The 18,551-nt window shown below is 40.3% G+C and overlaps 1 protein-coding gene across 1 annotated transcript; it reads left to right on the top strand.

Annotated features, from left to right (window-relative positions):
• Positions 1-64: 64 nt before the first annotated feature.
• LOC137396928 (tubulin epsilon chain-like) lies at positions 65-17,769 on the top strand. The gene is made up of 6 exons (XM_068083223.1): positions 65-435; positions 8,920-9,124; positions 12,273-12,424; positions 13,719-13,865; positions 16,164-16,428; positions 17,319-17,769. Exons 1-6 carry the CDS (start codon positions 123-125, stop codon positions 17,662-17,664), a joined length of 1,428 nt encoding a protein of 475 aa, XP_067939324.1. The 5' UTR covers positions 65-122; the 3' UTR covers positions 17,665-17,769.
• Positions 17,770-18,551: the final 782 nt, after the last annotated feature.

The following is an 18,551-nucleotide window of genomic DNA, read 5'->3' as shown; positions in this document are numbered from 1 at the left end:
AGGTGTGTTCGGTCAAGGATAAATTAATGCTACCAAATCTTTGGCGCCCGAGGTAAAACTGCGCGGTTGCCCAGCTAAAATCAAAACAGTTACCTATGTACTATTAGAAAGCACACTCATACATGACTCAATCAATTATTATTCAAGTTGGACAATGCGGAAACCAAATTGGTTGTCGATTCTGGGACTTGGCTCTTCGAGAGTTTGCGGCTAATAATAAAGCAGGAATTTTTGATGAAGCCCTCAGCTCTTTTTTCAGAAATGTTGAGCCAAAATCTGGTCGAAACATTTCTGTCGGAACAGGTAATGAGAAAATCAAAAGTTTGCGAGCAAGATCAATTCTGGTGGATATGGAAGAAGGCGTGGTAAATGATATACTTTCTGGTCCATTGAAAGAACTGTTTGATGTTCGGCAACTCGTCACAGATGTTTCAGGTTTGAACACTATATATATATATATATATATATATATATATATATATATATATATATATATATATATATATATATAAACATTGCGTATGTTTTTAATTGAAACATAACTGTTAGTCAAATAAGAACATGAAGTTGTCCATCAAGTTTGTAATAAATATTTGGATAGTTGTATTAATATATGGAAAATTTTCTTAATGATATTTGCCTTCTTACAAAACTTGAACTCGTTCAATGTACCTATATGTTACAGTCAATGCGTAAACACAGTAAATGTGTCAATAAGTTAGTCGATTTGTAAAATGCCATATTGTGCATTTCAGAAATTGACTGTAACAATCTACAGTCAGTCAATTTGCCATCAGTTTTCATTCAACTTACAAATTGCTTGATTCACTCAGTCATTTTACAAAATGACTAAAGTTTTCAGGCTTCCTACAAATTAATTAAAAAATCAGTCCATTTATTTGACAACTTGCTTGAAATATTGATATTAAATAAGACAAGCCATTTACTTCGATTAGAGCATCAACGATCACATTTATGTATTCTTACCTATTGTAAAGAAAACTGCCGGTTCTCTTTATTCTCCACAAGACAGTCAAACAACAACACCGAGTGTTAAGTGACAATGAAATAAATATTTACTAAATCTATACATGTATATATATTTCTCGAAGTTTGTGTATATGTGTTTGTGTTTTTCCAGCTATAACTTTTAATATCTTGGAATAAAGAATTCGTATTGCAGAAGATTTAATCTCCGACCCTCCAGTTCATCAGTCTCATGCCTTACCAATTCAGCCACACGAGTTTGATGGATTCGTTAGGCGATATCTGTCGCTATATGGGAGCAAATACGCTACCGCTCTCTGTCATGATGCAACATGATGGTGTAACGTCGTGAGAAGTGGTAGCTTTTATTAGTAAGCTTACTCAAATTATCCATTGGCAATGTGCCAGGCTAATAGCAAGTGACAGGCAACTCTCATTACCTCTCATTGTTTATAAGCTGATTTTTAACACTCGGGCAACACCAAGAATTCAGCTAGTAAATGTATATAATGATACATGCATGACAGACACCAAGGACATAAATGTGGAGAGTGTGTGCACAGTACAATTCTCCTTCAGCGATCGATTCTTCCTCCTTTTATATTTTTATTTATGCTCTTGGCTCTGACCCGTTTTTTGTTCTTTACACGATTTGCTTTTCGGTAGTCCAAGTTCCTACCGGAGGCCAGACCTCTCTCGGTACCTCGGAAGTTCAGTCCTATGCCCATGGTGGTTTGGAGGTCTATCGTTATGGTCCTGATCATAGTGCTCTGCCGTTACACTTCCTCCTAGTGGAGGCCCTGGGGCTGTCCACTCAAAACTAGGAGGAAAGAGTTGCTGGGACCAGAGCCACTGCTGCCAGGCACTGAACTCCAGCATGGCCGCCTCGATCTCTGCAAACATCCAGGCTGCCCTCTTTAGGCGTCGGGCCCTGATGGGCTGGCTCGTCTGCAGTGCCATGCATTTCCATTGTCTGCTGTCCTATAACAGCTGCCAGGCCCTCTTTTCCTGGCGCTCATGCAGTTTCTCATCAGCCGGCGAAATGTTGAGCAGGCGGGTTAGTCGCTCTACTCGACCTTTGTGCTCCGTTGATGGGGTGGAGGCATTCCCTAGCAGCGCCGTCATTCTAGCCGCCCTTTTCTTAGGTGGAGAGTCATGGGCTCCTTGCCTCATCGGACTTGGGAGAGCCATGTTACTGCATGGCCTGCGGGGGCCCTCGGTCACTGCTCTCCTGTTTTTCTGTCGGTAGGACGCTGGGCCGTCGGCTCTTTTACTCTTTTACTCCGCAGGACAGCATCTCCAGGTTGACCGATCACCCTCTGGCGCACAGAGATGATCGCCAGTGAGCCTTGTCGACCAGGTATACTGGGCTGCTCCACTTGGCCGTTCAATGGTCTTTCCTTTGAACAATCAGCTGGTTTCTTAATGTATGCTGATAACGGCAAGGGTAGACGTACATGGCAAAATGCTGCATTACATGTTGCGTACTCCTGCATGCACTCATCATGATGCCACATATACCTCAAGTACCCGGTTCTCTCAACGCGTCTTCCACACGGTCCCAGGTACTGCTGCTGACATATCGCTCCCTTTGCACTGTCTCCTTTCTTTCTGGCGAGTTAGCTTGATGCAGAGCTTCTGTAGGGGTGCCTGCGTAGGGTTTGGCGACCACACAAGACCTGAACCAACTCGGTGGTCAATTCAGCCCTTTTCACTTCCATCCACTTGAGTCGCTCGTGAATCTGTAATGGTGTCTCGGCAGGTGGGTTTTCCGACATCTTCTTGAAGGGCACGATGCATGCCAGAATTCTCTGCTGTGTCATAGCTAGCGTGTCAACCAGGTGTGCCTCAATCTGAGCTTTTCTGTTGATAACAAATTGGCCTAAGGAGACAGCCTGGTCAGAGCACGTCCCCGAGCTGGCAGGGTGCTCCGCTGTACTTGTGGGAGTAGACAGGCCTATGCTCTGACACACAGATGCAGTCTCCTCCTTTGAGTTCAGCTGACTCGCCATCAGCTTCTCTTCTCTGGTAAAGTTTAGTGTCTTAAACATCTTGGTTAGAGAGTGGAAATCCTTTCCTGTGCTTGCCATGTTGAACTCACCAAAAAGCTTTAGTAGTTTTGTTTGCAAGAGCAAAGCTGTACTTCACTGGCTCCTCTGGCAGTGCAGAAACAGAAAGCATTATGTTCTCATACGTCTGTCTCATAGGTCATACGTCCTCGGCATACGTCCTCGGCATACGTCCTCGGCATACGTCCTCGGCATACGTCCTCGGCATACGTCCTCGGCATACGTCCTCGGCATACGTCCTCGGCATACGTCTTAATCACGTATTCATGAGAGGGCTGGACCTCTAGTGATGGAGGATTGAACTCTAGCTAATGGAACTCTAGCTTGAACTCCCTAATGGCTGGTAGGCATACTTTGCACCATTGCGGCTGTCCATGGAGAGGTCCGAGCCTTCAGCACCCCGCTGAATCATAGCCTGAAGAACAGACGAATTTTTGCAGCTGGCGGAGTTCCTGGCCTAGCTCCAGCTGTTCTTGAGTCAGCTATTCAGACCGCTCGACAGCGCAGTACCTGGTGGTCACCGGTTCTTGGCCCGTGACTCGCATCTGCTCCTTCTCGGTGGTCTCTCGCGTTTTCACCCATGCCAAGGCGCAGAGTCCTAGGGTGGCCTCAGTCAGTCCTGAGCTGCAGAGTTTCACGTTGATCTTGGGCCGGCTGTCATAGCTGCTAACAGGCCCATTCGACCTACCGCTTCACATGCGGTCCTTGCGAACTTCGGCGCGGTGAGCGGGTTTCCCTTGAGTCCTGCCGAGAGGCGCTGGCCTTCCAGAGCGAGTTCCTTGTTAGTTGGTCTTCTATCTCTCAGCTCGCAATGCCGGCAGTTTTTGCAGGTCTGTCGCAGGGCTGAATGTGCCCTGATAGCGTGCCAACTGCTCTGCCTGTCTCGGCTCTGTGCAGTTACGCTGGGCTGCCGCATAGAGGTCCGACAGGTCTGCATCCGGGGGTGTGAGCTTCGACTCCGAGAAGGCTGGTTCGTCTTCTACCTGGTGATCCTCTATTTTTGTGTATGTACCCACTGTACTACCGGCTCGGAGGTGAAGGGCAGGTCTGTTAGATTGAGAAACCGTGCTATGACGCTTCCCTTCTGCCCAGGCTGGTTAAAGCTCATGGCCCATCCAAACAACTCCTCAATCACTCCCATCGGCAGTAGGTCCAGGTCATCACTCTGCATGGAATGGCCACCTCAGTTCTGGCTGGCACCACCAGGTTGCGAACCATCTGTACTTTACTAATCAGCAACCATTGCCATATCTGTTCGTACAAGTCAACGGACAGCTGTTCATGGACACCACGGGTTGCTAAAACTCCATTGCACATTGGTGAGGAAGGAAGGGCATTTCTATGATAGTGTTTTCGCTAATCTGGCCAGGGTTGGTTTGATATATATCGTTTGATATATATCATCGATATATATCACCGACAGATATAATTTTTTTTAGTCATAAAAATCGATATTTTTGAAAAATATTCATTTTATCATTCCGTTTTCACCTTATAACTATGGCTAACAGTCTAAAAATGCTAAATAATACCTAAAATCATCAAATACTTGCATAGGTATCTATTAGGCTTACCCAACACAGAAAAAGACAGCCAGGCCAAGGAGGTGACATTGGCTAGACCAATTAATTAGTGTTCAAGTTGAGAAATGTTTTTCAGATCTAAATTGTATTCCTTCGTCTGGGTACTATCTCCCTAACCTGATTATCTTGTGTTAAACTGTTATATTTTATTGCCTTATTGAAAGACCAGCCTGCTGAAAACACTTTGAACTTCATAATCCATGATTTTGAATTGAACAATCTGACACCCAGAAACAGAATTGTAAGCACATTACACTGACTCACTGAGAACAGAGTAATTCATCTCATCGTTTTCTGTACAAATTTTTCAATGAATAGCTTCAAAGGATTCTGGCTCAGTATAATATCTATAAATATGATGATATAACTCTGACTGCTAGTGTTGAGTGTGTGTTTTCATCATGTGGACTGGTTCACAGCAAGTTGAGAAATTGTCTCGGTGTGGTGAAGGCTGGCAAGCTGGTGTTTGTTTACAAATACCTAAACTAGACATTAGAACATGCTTGGACTATCATAGTGTGTTTTTACTATTTGCACTATTTTGTTTGCATTTTGCATTCATGTCATGATTTCCAATCCAATGTTTGACGAACATTTTCATATTTATAAATATTATTATTATACTAGGCTTACAATAAATCAGGTTTTTCGGTATTAAACATTGCTGACTGGTCCCATACAACCTATAAAATACACCAATCACAATGTAAACACCATACAAGTTTAATCTAGCTTCGAATTTTTCTCCAAAATGTCATTTGTTTCAAAAATATCATAAATATCATATCAAAAATATCAATAAATATCATGATATATATCAGTGATAAATTGTTTAAAATATCCATATTTTTGCCAACCCTGAATCTGGCTCACCACAAAGACCTCCTCGGTTTCTATGTCCCGTAGTCGCATGGGTAGCCGTAGGACTCCGTAAAAGAACAGCCTGGTCTCATCCCCATGAGTACGTGGCTGTCACTTTCCTCCAACAAGTCCATCATGGCCCGGGAGAGCTTGTCGAACATGTGCTTGCTTAGCGGGTTTGTGGTACACTTGGTGTCATACAGAAACCTAACGGGTAGCCCCTCCAACTTTCCAGGGAGGAAGTAATTAGTGGAGTGGAGCCGGCTCAGCGTTTGTGCCCGAGTAGGCTCAATGTCGCTGTAGCTAAGCCAAGCAGGCCTATCCTTTTCAGGTACATCTGAGGCGTACCGTGAGTCAGTCCTACCGCCTTTAAGTTAAGCTTTTGATGGCATACCGGGCTGTCATCATTTTTATTGCCCTTGAGGCACGATTTGGGGCCACATTCTTGGAGCGAGCTTCTGAAGTGCCGCATCAGTGGAAGTAGACGACAGGAAACAAGTTCGTTCGTATAGGCGGTTGTCCGATACTGAACCGGTCGGTTCTTTTTTCACTGATCTTCTGGCACACTCCCTGTTGGGCAGCCATATGCAGCCTGTCTGGGGCATGTCTATGTGTTGAGCCGCCCTCACGGTTTTGGAGCTCTAGATCCTTCATGGTCTGGTAATAGTTTTGGACAGCCACGGCAGGAGTCCCTCTCACTGCCAGCCCGGCAGGAGAAACCTCTCCTTCATTGGATCCTGGTTTGGCTTCCTGGTGTACTGGCTTCTTAGGACAGTGTCGGCGCAGGTGTCCGGAAGTCCCACATCCCCAGCACTGTAGAAGCCTCGGTTCCTTCCTTTTTGGGATCCGGTTCCTTTCCTGCTTCAGCTGCTGCACTTGTATCAGTTGTTGCACGAGCCGGGTTGTTGCACTTGACCGACCGTCTAATCTTGCACTACGGCTGCTTGCTCCCCCAGATTCCTCCATGCCCTGGATGTCGGTCGACCCTATGTTTGCAAGCTTAATCTGCAGGAACTCAATTTTGGCATGCACGACTTTTAAGAATGGCCACGGACATAGCCAGCAGGTGTCGCTGCAAACTGGCATAGTTAATTGAGCTACAAAACAGCTCTTTGGCCATGTTAGTTTTTTAGGGACTTGGCAGGTTACTGTCAACCCGGACCAGCCTTTTTACCCGGCAGATGTGGTCCTAAAGAGAGGTGGCAGCGGCCTGCCTCAAGATGCCCAAATTTGTTGCGAGAATGCCTAGGCAAGAGGCCAAACCGAGCGCGAAGCACATCAAAGACGGCTTCTACACAGTCAGTCTGTCCACAGTCCTCGACCTTTTCTTTCCAAGCCTCCCGGAGGTACAGCAGGCCAGCTTCCTCGCACCATGAGTTTGCTCCGGCTACCTCCTGTATCTGGCTGATGAAGTTCTTCCTATCACCTGTCCTCGAGCACTGAGGCACTATTAAATTGATGGACTGGGGCCTAAGCGAGCCGCTCAATGACCTCCACTAGCCTGTCCACTCCTCGGTCCGCGCTCCTTGAGCATCAGTCATTCATATGTATTTATTCAGAAAAATTTGCCAAGCTCCTAGCGGCACTGCATGCAATTAAATAGTTTTCTTTATTCTCCAAGAGGTATTCAAACAACAACACCGAGTGTTAAGTGCCAATGAAATATATATTTACTAAATATATATATATAATAGTGCATGCATAACAGGCAACCAAGAACCTACATGCACAGAGCGTGTGCGCAGTACGACTCTTTTTCAGCGATCGATTCTCTCTCATTTTATATTTTTATTTACGGTCTAGGCTCTGCCCTTTTTTGTACTTTACACGGTTTCATGTCGATAGTCCAAGTTTATAAGTGTGGCCGGGCCTCCAACGGTACCTTGGAGGCTTGGTCCTACTACCGTAGTGGCTCGGAGGTCTATCATTACAGCCCTGATCACAGTTCTCTGCTGTTACACTATATTGTTTAACTTGTTTCTATTTAATATTTTAAAAATAATTATTTTAGTAAGTACAACATATGTGTAATATTTGGTTGAGGATATGAAGATTATCTACATTTAAAGAGATGTTAATATCAAATACCTGAACCAGGTGCTTGAACGCTTGGATGAGTTGAACAGGGTAGCTGTTTACCATAATTACTAGTGTGACGACTTAATGAGGCTACTTTGTGCAGCAATTAGAGTCAAACAGCAGTTTCTGGTAGGGTAAAGTACTCACATTGATAGAAGCAGCCATCGAAAAACCCAGTTCATGTTGGCAGAGATCAATGAAACAACACAATTTTAAAAAATAATTTGATTAATAAGTACAAACAATTGATCTGTAACAACCTGTAGTTAACTGTATCAACAAATGAAAGCTAATTGTCTGTAAAACAGCCATCACATTTGGCTCTACTCATGAATTTAAATTATATGTGCATTTGAAATGATTAAAACACCTTCTACCAAGACATAGCATCCAGTTGAATAACAATCATATGGTCATTCTTTATAATTAAATTACTAGTTTCAGTTTTTATTTGAAAGTGTCAAACTCCCATGACATCTACTGTTACATGCCTCTCTAGCCTTGAAATATTTACATTTGTTTGACTTTCACTTCTTGCCACTTTGTCCACAGTTACACATGGTATACCCTTGCCTGTCACGCTTGAGATTTTCTTGTACTGCCTGTCTCAAGCTTATTTCCTTGTGCAATTTGTTGATTTCCAGCTACATGTTCAAGTCGACTCCGTTCAGAAGTCGACTTGAACATCTAGCTGGATTACCTATAATACCTAAGCCAGCATCTGGTCTTTGATATAAACATCTGTTTAACCGTAGATAATCTTTATATCCTCAATCAAAGATTACACATCATATGTTGTACTTGTTAAAAAATTATTGTTTAAAATATTAAATAGTAGTAGGTTAAACAATATAAGAATGCATATATGTGATAGTCGATGCTCTACTTGACATAAATGACTTGTATTACTTCATATCAATGTTTCAGGCAATCTGTCTAATAAATGGACTGATTTTTTAGTCAATTTGTAAATTCACTGAAAATTTCAGTCTTTTTACAAATTGACTGATTTGACACATTGACTGTCATATAGAACTGTCAATTCCCAAATAGATCCTATTTATATGAGGCTCAGTAATATTGTTAGTGTTAATATTGTTGATGCAGATGCGCAGTTTGACTGTAAAACTTTTTTTTACAATACGACGACTCACACTAAGGTCATACTTACAGGTTTAGCTGTACTGCTTCCAAATAAACCTTGAGGGTTTCTAGCATTCGCTATAAATAATTGGTTTGGTACGGTCATTATTCACATATCCTGGGAGAGTACGACATTGCCAATAAATCAGTAACATGAAAAAGCATTTTTTAATAATAGTGCGGCCATGATCTTGCAGGAAGTGGTAACAATTGGGCGACAGGCCATAAAGAATATGGCAGCAAATACAGGGATGATCTTGTTGAGGTTATTCGCAGAGCAGCCGAGCAGTGTGATTGTCTGCAGTGTTTCTTCATAATACATTCTATGGGTGGTGGAACAGGAAGTGGACTCGGTACATTTGTACTTAAACTTCTCGCGGAAGAGTTTCCCGAAGTGTATCGGTAAGTCAGTTCACAGATGAATAGTATTGCTATTATTGCTGGTTTACGCTTGCTTTTGTGATTACTGCCAGCCCATTACTTTTCTCACATGTGCTGACTTGTTCTTCATTAACATAAACAGTTTGTAGAGCTGTGATTAAAGAAGGCTTTCGATCCCCTATTTGTGTGGTATATGCATGTTGGGTGCTTATATTGCATTTGGATTCTCATCCCATATCTCTCATGGTTGGAGAAAAATTATTTTTAGTGATCATTGGGTTAACCGAGTTGAATCATAACCAAGTCACGTTACATAGGTCATAAATGCCTCATCGACATTCAGTAAACATATATATGCTTCTCAATATGTCATTAAAATTGTGATCGTACAATTTTGGGATGACTTACTGATGATTTTATCAAGTCGTGTATTAAGCCTGGTTCCCATATCGAATGCGAGACCCCGGTGGTAATCTTGCGCAGCAAAACGCTTGAGAGGTTAGGCTCGGCGGCTCCTGTTCACATAAAGCTTCATCGCTAATAACTGCATGAAAATGTTTGCTCGTCATGCGGTTTCGATAATGGTGACCTTCACTTGTACAGTGAACTTCGGGAAGATTTTGTCTGCGGCTTTCCACAAAATTTGAACAGCGCTAAACTCTTGCATCGACCGCCGGCAATTACATTTCACCACATTAGCCTGCGGTGCTGTCGCCGGTGCATTGCGGCGAATATGGGAACCAGGCTTAAGTCATTGCGTGTATCAGGCTAATAAACGTGGAAATTATCATATTTTTGTAAACTGACACGGATTTGTAAAGAAAGTTGGCTATTGTACCTGCACTGCTCACAAAGTGTACAAAAGAACTTGCGCATTCTATCAAAGTAAGAATAATTTCACAGATAAATCACAATTGTGTACTATTAAAACAATAGCAACGGTATAGCCACCTAGCGATAGGTACCAGGCGACATTACCTATGGTCCTCACTCAACAGTGGTAATGTTGACACAGTTCTATAAATACCCTTCTTTTTATTCATAAATCATTAACCATTTAATCACTAACAGGTAATGTATTTATGCAGTAGTATAAACTAGTGTAATAATTAAAGAATGCAATTTTTGTTTTATATTTTAAAATATAGGTGTAAATTTATATAAATTTAAGTGAAAATTGAATATCCTTCTTAATTTTCACAGCTCAAGTACCTTGTGGTTAAAGAGTGAACACACAAGGTTTTTGCTTAGTGTGCTCAAACTATAGCTAGTTTTAATATACATGAATTTTAAGGAAGCAATATGCATGTCATTGCTATTTGGTGTATAGCGGGTCTCAGCAACACTGTTGCTTCTCCAAAGCTCCTACAAGTTTATACATTAAACCCACATAATATTCTCGTGATACGCTACGCCCTAAACTTTGCAGAGTTCATCCTCAACAGACTATAACAATGAAGTAATGTAAAGAACCTATGTTACGGCCAGTCTGTGACTCGGACTGGTTGAAGGTCTAGGCACTTAACTTATGGTCACCAACTCAATGTGCATTGGCAATAACAAACAGTCTTAGCTTACTGTGAGATATATTCGTATACCAATAATATCATGGCACAAACACAAGTGTAAAACATCAGCACAGCCACTCAGGGTTGGCATTTTTCCCGGGAAAAACGGGGAAAAGGGCAGCGGGAAAAACTGGTAAAAACCAGAAAAAACTGGTAAAAACCGGGAACAACTGGTAAAAACCGGGAACAACTGGTAAAAACCGGGAACAACTGGTAAAAACTGGGAAATATTATAACGTCAGAATTTTTTATCCAAATATTTTGCTAAAATTAAAATTAAATAAAAATGGAAAATTGGACTAAACAATTAGTTTTGTGACTCCATATTTATATCAATCAATAGCAATGGAAATAAAGTAGTGTTTAAAAGAGGGAAAAATTAGAAAAAATCATGACCCAAGATACGGGCCAACGTTAAATAACGATGAGCCTTTTACAGTCCAATAATAGAACTGTTTTGACGTGTTTTGTTTAGCACTTTTGCCTTAGAGCAGACCAAGCTGCGCAACAGGCTTGGAGTGGAGAAAGCTTCCAAACTGGTAGCTTGCTACCAAAACCTAAAAACAATTTCTTTAGGGTATGATTCGGCCGAATACAAGGATTAACTTTTCTTAGACAATCATTACTCATCAATCATCTCATTACTCTAATCCGTTTGTAATCCGTTTGTTCAGTTCACCGGTCTAGACCACTTGGCATTATCTTCATGTGTTTTCATTTTTCAATTATTTTCTAATCGCTGTATTATGCTTTATTATCATGTTTCACACATCACAGAAAGCATAATATTTCAAACATGTGAAAACATGAAAAGGATATTTCATGTTTTCACATGTTTCAGTTTTGCTTTTCATTCATTATTACTATTTAATATATTTAAATAAACGAATATTATCTTGTGGTCTGATCTTTTCATTCAATATTTAGTAAATAAACCAATTAGAAAGGTTATGCGCTTTTTTAGTCTGTGTACTGTTAAAAAGCCATAAAGAAGCTTTATGACAGCTAATGGTATAAGTGTATTGTTATTTTTTGCTTAGGCATTAGTCAACTTGTCAAAAAAGAGGTTTTTTAGTTTTTCCCGCTTTTTCCCATTTTTGGACCAAAATGAGTTTTTCCCGGGGCGGTATAAACCGGCGGTAATAACCGCCATGGGAAATACTATGTCAACCTTGCAGTCACTCTGTCTGTCTATCGTCCGTCGTCGTATATACAAATCTTCTCGTGTTAGATTCCTTCCTTTTCTTGCTCGGTTGGACGATGTCTGGCAGCGTAGTCGGGAAGCATGTTCTTTGTAGCTGGATGTCCTCGGTGGTGGCTCAGCTGCTTCCACCACAGTGTGAAAGCGGATTATAAATTGTGTAGATTTTTTGTTGGTTAGTAGGATTAGGTTTGTGACAAAGATTGCTTGAGTTCCTTTTTCCAGCTTATTGTATTTGCCCGTCTCCACAAAAAACAGCATATTTCATAGTTTACAGTCTATAGTTCATATAGTTCTCTATATGAACTATAAACTTTGCATGAAGCTCCATAGAGTTATTCATGTTTCACTGTTGCTCTCGGGGTTGAGCAATCACGCCATGCACCAATTTATCATCTAGGTTTGTGACCGCTCTCTACCCGTCCCATGAAGACGACGTGATAACTTCACCATATAACTGTGTGCTAGCTACGAGATGTCTCACAGAGCATGCTGATTGTGTGCTACCAGTGGAGAATCAAGCCCTTGTCGACATCGTAAATAAGACAGCGGGTAAAAGAAGTGTGGTGTGCATTTATACTCCTGCATTTATGGAAGCTTGCGTTTTATTATTTGGTGTTGTACTCATGTGATTTCTTACAAGAAATGTATCGCGCAATAGAGACACAAATTACGAAAGAAAATGATTTATTTAAACCATGGAGCCACTGGTTGGTAGCGGTTAGCTTTCAAGCAGCCAGGCTAGCTGTTCCTATAAGTTGAATACATCAGCCAAAGTTTTATTGGGTTTCTTTTAAGAATTGATTGTTCTCTATAGACATTCAGCAGTTGTATTTCAACACTGTACACAAGGCGAGGTGATGTTGGAATTATTTATAAAAGTTGTAACCATAAAGAAAGCTACTAATCAAGGAGTTACTAGTTTAAACTATATACTCTATAGAATATTATTTTCTGCACTCTATTTTATATTATTTGGATTTTAATGATACATCTGTATACAGCAATCCTTTGCTACTTGACGTTTCAACTTTCACAGCTTCAGCAATTCACAGACTAAAGAATATTCATTAAAAATTAAAGAAAATAAATAAAATAAAGAAAAAAACTAAAATACAAATCTCTCTCATACTCCGACTCAGTGAGGTCCCTCCACAAGCACCGTTGCGATAGCTGTTGTTGCAGAGTCCTAGTTTTCCTGTAGATTATATGAAGTGTAAAGGTTCAGTACCTGTGACACATTTCCCCTGACCCTCAAAATCATCTAATGAACCCAAGAAAGGAGGAAATATGATTAATAAAAAAGTGACTTCATTAGATATGAGGGTTAGTTTCTATTTTACAGATTTTCACTTCTTCGGGAAGCGGGGGCGGCCGGTCCCGAGTAACGATGTAAAATGAGTGATTGCTGTGTATCTAAATCCGCAGTTTAAGTCACTGGGATGACACTTGTTCTTGATGGTTTGGAATGACTTTAATCCCCTTTCAAACACCTAGATGAAATTTCCCATTCACCAAACAGTAGAATTAACAAGTTATTGCTTGTATTTAAGTTGGATCTGATCGCCTGTTACAGATTTATATTGTTAGAGAGGTCATTGGTGTGGCAATGATGTACAATCCAATGTGTACAAACCTTTGTGTACGAGGTATAAGGTAACAGTTTATCAAAAACATTTGGGCGACCCCCCTCCCTCCGACTCAAGAAAAAAACTGGATAATACAGCACAAAATTCTTAGCATCGTAGTCCCGAATCAAGTTGTGCTGATTTTTGTTTTCAGCTCAAGTAGCATCACAGATGTAATTAGCTGTAGTCACCATGTAATGTCATGTGTTTTATTGCAGAAAAGGCGGGACCCTCTAGGAGGACCGCCACCATCACCAATGATCAAGGCTGTGTGGGCACCGAGAAGGACCACAGTTCCTTTGACTCTATGAATAATATTGTAGCTAACTTGCTGCTGAACATGACAAGCTCTGCAAGGTTTGAAGGTGACAATGCTGCAGCCTATTCACTAGCTGTTCTCTACTTGGTAACCTCTCACAGTTTTGGGGGGTGTACTGAACCAGGAACTGTAACAGGAGTTTCAAATGTAGGCTCTAGCTATACTAGAATATGAACAATGATTCAGCAGTTTTGTTGGTGTCTGTCTGTTTCCTTTCTTATCAGCCCCTTATCATGTCTGAACTTCTGTCTCCTTTTTTTATACTGCCCTATCTGTTCTTACCCTGTGTGTACAACCCAGCATCTAAATAGTTTGTGTTATCAGAACCCAATTACAGTCAAACATGGATAACTCGCCCACGGATAGCTCGAACACATGGTTAATTCAAACGGTTTCTTTGGTCCGTTCCCACGTAATGATAAATTGCTATAGATAACTCGAACTCAACAATGTTAACTCGAACTGTTTTTGCCCAACGGCTACCGAAACGGTTGTTATCGCTTTAGAAAATCACTTTATTCCAAGCCATAGAGGTAAACCTCAACTTTTCGCAATTCATAAGCGTTATTACCACCATCGGCAAAATATTTTTGTCAACGACTTTTCTAAAGGTTTGGTGAAATTTGATTTATACCAAACATCCGCTTAGCGATCGCCTTTCGGAAGCAAGGTAAAGTGAGGTAATCTTTGCATAAACTTCAAGAAAAATCGGCAAAATTGATCGTGGGTAAAACGCTCAAAAAAAAAAGATGTCTTTTCTTTTAAGCATTTCAACAACGATCAAGTTTTGCCAATGTCAATCTAAAAAAACGTCCTGGCAATAACATCACCTCAAACAACAAACCAATCTCAAGTGATAGAAAAATCTCTATACTTTTTGATAAAAACGTTTTAAACTTTGCATTAGAAGCATTTAATTTGAAAGAAGCCATTTGTGCTCTTGATTTATATTATAGTTTGTATATGTACATGTATCTACTAATAAATAAGTAAATACATGGACTTGTGACAGTGCTCTGATAACTTGAACGCTCTGATAATTCGAACACTTTCGCTCGGTTCCGTGAAGTTCGAGTTATCCATGTTTGACTGTATTTGTTATTGCCTCCAATTCATTCTATTCCCCTGCATTATCTTACTAAGGTCAGCCTCTCTGTTACTCTGAATCTATAACGTACAGGTTGAAAAAACTTAGTTATACAAGACAAAAGAAACACTATGATTTTAAATCCAGTAAAGCGTTACAGAGTTTGGAACCTAAGCAAGTAAAGAATGAGGACTTTGTCACAAGGTACGTTAAAGGTTGATTTGCAACAAAATTCACATTACAGTTATTTGGTATCAAAAGGTTCACCATGTTTTACTCTGCTGTGTTGTATGTGCAAAATATGCGGAAATGTAATTACAAGCTTTTAAAAGCTCAAAAAACAAACAGTTAATAGCAGCCATCATGAAAACGCTGTAGGTTGGAATCCCTCTCAAAATGGCTCAAATGTGACCTAGTTGAACACGAGGCGCTTCTGTTTACACTTTCATGCAATCTCATTCATCGAAATATTTTCACAAATATACTTCACGCATTCAATAAAACCATGTCTATTGTCATTATTATTGTAAAGCTGTCAATTTGAGCACTGATATCTCAAAACCCAGCCTAAAACTTAGTTTAATTTTTTAACCTCAGCTCGACAGGTGCATATCATCCTCTGATAACCATGAGGAGCCTGTTGGTCACCTGTGATGGTCGAAAAATGCTGCAGAAATTGTTCACGCTATTTGGCCGGAAATATGAGTCGCATGATCAGATTACAACTAGATGATTAGACCAAGCTGAAATGATAGCGAGCATCTATATTTGATACGGGCTTTCCGGTAGAACCCGAAGTGTTTGTCATAAACTAGTACAAGGAGACGTTTTATATTGAGCCTCTAATTGGCCTTTCATTTCACTTGATAACATCATGTGTCAAAACAATAACCACATCGAGTTGAGTACGTCATCAAAATAAAGGGGTTTCAACTTATGGCCGTTTTTTTCAATTGTTCGTTTGGGAGCATTTAAAAGCTTGTAATCACATTTCCACATATTTTGCACATACAACACAGCCGAGTAAGACGTGGTGAACCTTTTGATACCAAATAACTGTAATGTAAATTTTGTTGCAAGTCAACCTTTAAGATACCTTGTGACAAAGTCCTCATTTTTTACTTGTTTAGGTTCCAAACTCTGTAACACTTTACTGGATTTAATATCACAGTGTTTCTTTTGTCTTGTATAACTAAGTTGTTTCTCAATCATTTAGGTTCCAACCTTTTGTAACATCGATGCGGTATCTACTTTTAGGCAGTCTCAATGTGGATCTCAATGAGATTGTGATGAATCTTGTACCATTTCCATCATTACACTATCTAGTGACTAGCCAGACACCACTCTATACCCTCGCAGACGTTAACATCCCTCCAAGACGTCTCGACCAGATGTTTACCGACGCTTTCTCTCCTGAACATCAACTTATTAAAGCTGACCCAAAGCGAAGTTTATATCTTGCTTGCGCTCTCATGGTTCGAGGGAATGTTCAGATATCAGACATTCGAAGGAATATTGAAAGGTGTGTTTCACTTTTAATGTTAGGAGCTGTCCGACTATCTCTACTGAAAACAGTTATGCACGTATTTATAAAATTTTATGTAAAGCTATCTAAATCATTTTCATACGTTGAGTTTGTGAGGAGATGGCACATTGAAGATTCGATTGGTCAATATATAGAATTGGCTCAGACCATCAAAAAACTAAGTTGAATCAGGCTCTAGTAGTTTTAACAAACTCTGGAGAGACGGAGGGAACTGAGAGATGGTTAAGTTCAGTAAATGAAATTAGTATATAGAAGCCAGCTGTATGTATTTAAAAAGAGGTATTCAAGATACAGTATGATCAAAGTGCAAAGCAAGCTGGCATGACATTCATGTTTGCTTACTTGAGCTCGTCAATGAAATTAAATCTTGACAAATAGTAATGGTGTTTGTACTCCACTTTTCATTTCCTTTTTGAAATCAATTATTAGAGAGTCTAAATATGCATTAACCTGGTTGTCATGCAGGGGCTCAGATTACAGAGCGACGTTTACTCACTGAAAAAAATGTCTCTACTATTGCTCAATTAAATGCGACTGACCACCCTAACCTACCATGGATAGATCGATGGATAGGTCTATGGATAGAATGATAAATAGCTGCATGGTTATAGTAATTCTTCATTTGCTGTTTCGTGTGACATTTTACTAGCTGGCAATTTAAGATTGTAAAGTTGCCTGCAATGTCACTTAGTATTAAGTGATTTTTAGCGTTGGTATTGCTAACATAATGTATTAAAAGATTGTAATTATTTTCGTTTAAAAAACCATTTTGAAAAACTATATAAAGTGATCGCTTTTCAATTTAAATAACCTTGACTAATAGCCTGAAAGCGTAATGATTTTTATAGCAAGATTAACTTCTGTAGGTTACGATCTCGACTGAAATTCATACACTGGAACCAGGAAGGATGGAAGACGGGGCTGTGCTCGGTGCCCCCTGTAGGCTATCCCCACTCGTTACTGACACTGGCCAACAATACATGCATTAGGTTAACATTTGGAGAGCTTATCACAAGATTCAGTCGGCTCTACAAGCGCAAGGCTCACCTTCACCACTACACGTCCATAGATGGAATGGAACTAAGTGACTTCAATGAAAGTTTAAATTCTTTGACAAATGTGGTGAAAGAGTATGAATCATTAGATCAGCAAATGGAACAGCCCCCACCTGTTCTCCCTAGACTAAGGCCACATCTAGTAGGCGATACATAACGGTGTTTGTCTATGTGGCATAATGTCATTTAGGCTTAGCTAAGTTTTTGTGATTATTAATTTATAGCGATTTGTTGTTGAAATAAAGTAGGTAGAACTATGTAATTCGATGTGTGCTATTGTTTGAAAGGGGGGGGGGGAGGATTCAATACTCCCATCCACTTTTTAGTTTGTGTGATTCCTTGGTGGGACTTATGATGAACATAGACATCAATAGAGCTGAGCAGTCCATTAAATCTCATCATGTGGACTCATTAAGAGAATGATCTAGAGTCTAGATTCAGCACCTGGCAGGGAATCTGGTTGAATTTACATAAATCCGTTTTTGGATACTGAAATGACATTTAACAACAAAAGGCATTGTGTCAGCTACAATTTCTTCACCTACATGTGACACGCTTGCTCCAATTTTTAAGCCGTAAATGTAAAAATTTAAGAAGTTCGTTATGACCTGTCATTGACAATTAATAATCATTAGTAGCCAATCACATTGTTTTTATTACTTTTTTGGTTAGTCATTGATGGCAAATGCCTCACGCCCCGAAACAAAAGTATTATTACCGGAATGTATTACTTGCGCTTAGAAGAGAGGAAGCCTAAATTCACTCAGAAAAGCTGGGCACATACACATAGTTGAGTCAGAAATTCTCAAAAAGGTGTGCTGTCTGTGTGTTTTACTAACCATGGGAAAGAAGTGAAGACTCACCACACCACCGATACACTTGGTACCATCATAGAGTTGAATGGTTGCTTTACAAATAATCTTTTTGTAGCTACAAATAAATCTCTCAGACAATTAAAGATCAACATAACGAAAATAGAATCGAATAACCTTATGCATGAGTGCAAGCTGTCAGCACCACGGACAATGCACAAGTGGCAGCTAT

Source organism: Watersipora subatra, chromosome 1, assembly GCF_963576615.1.
Source record: "Watersipora subatra chromosome 1, tzWatSuba1.1, whole genome shotgun sequence".
Lineage (NCBI taxonomy): Eukaryota > Metazoa > Bryozoa > Gymnolaemata > Cheilostomatida > Watersiporidae > Watersipora > Watersipora subatra.
Note: the sequence above shows the minus strand (reverse complement) of the source record. Positions and strands in the feature narration are given on the sequence as shown.

Coding starts and splice junctions, on each gene's coding strand:
- LOC137396928 (XM_068083223.1), top strand. CDS start 123: ATGACTCAATCAATTATTATTCAAGTTGGACAATGCGGAAACCAAATT. Junction 436..8,919: donor ACTCGTCACAGATGTTTCAG/GTTTGAACACTA, acceptor ATGATCTTGCAG/GAAGTGGTAACAATTGGGCG. Junction 13,866..16,163: donor AAGCTCTGCAAGGTTTGAAG/GTGACAATGCTG, acceptor ATCTACTTTTAG/GCAGTCTCAATGTGGATCTC.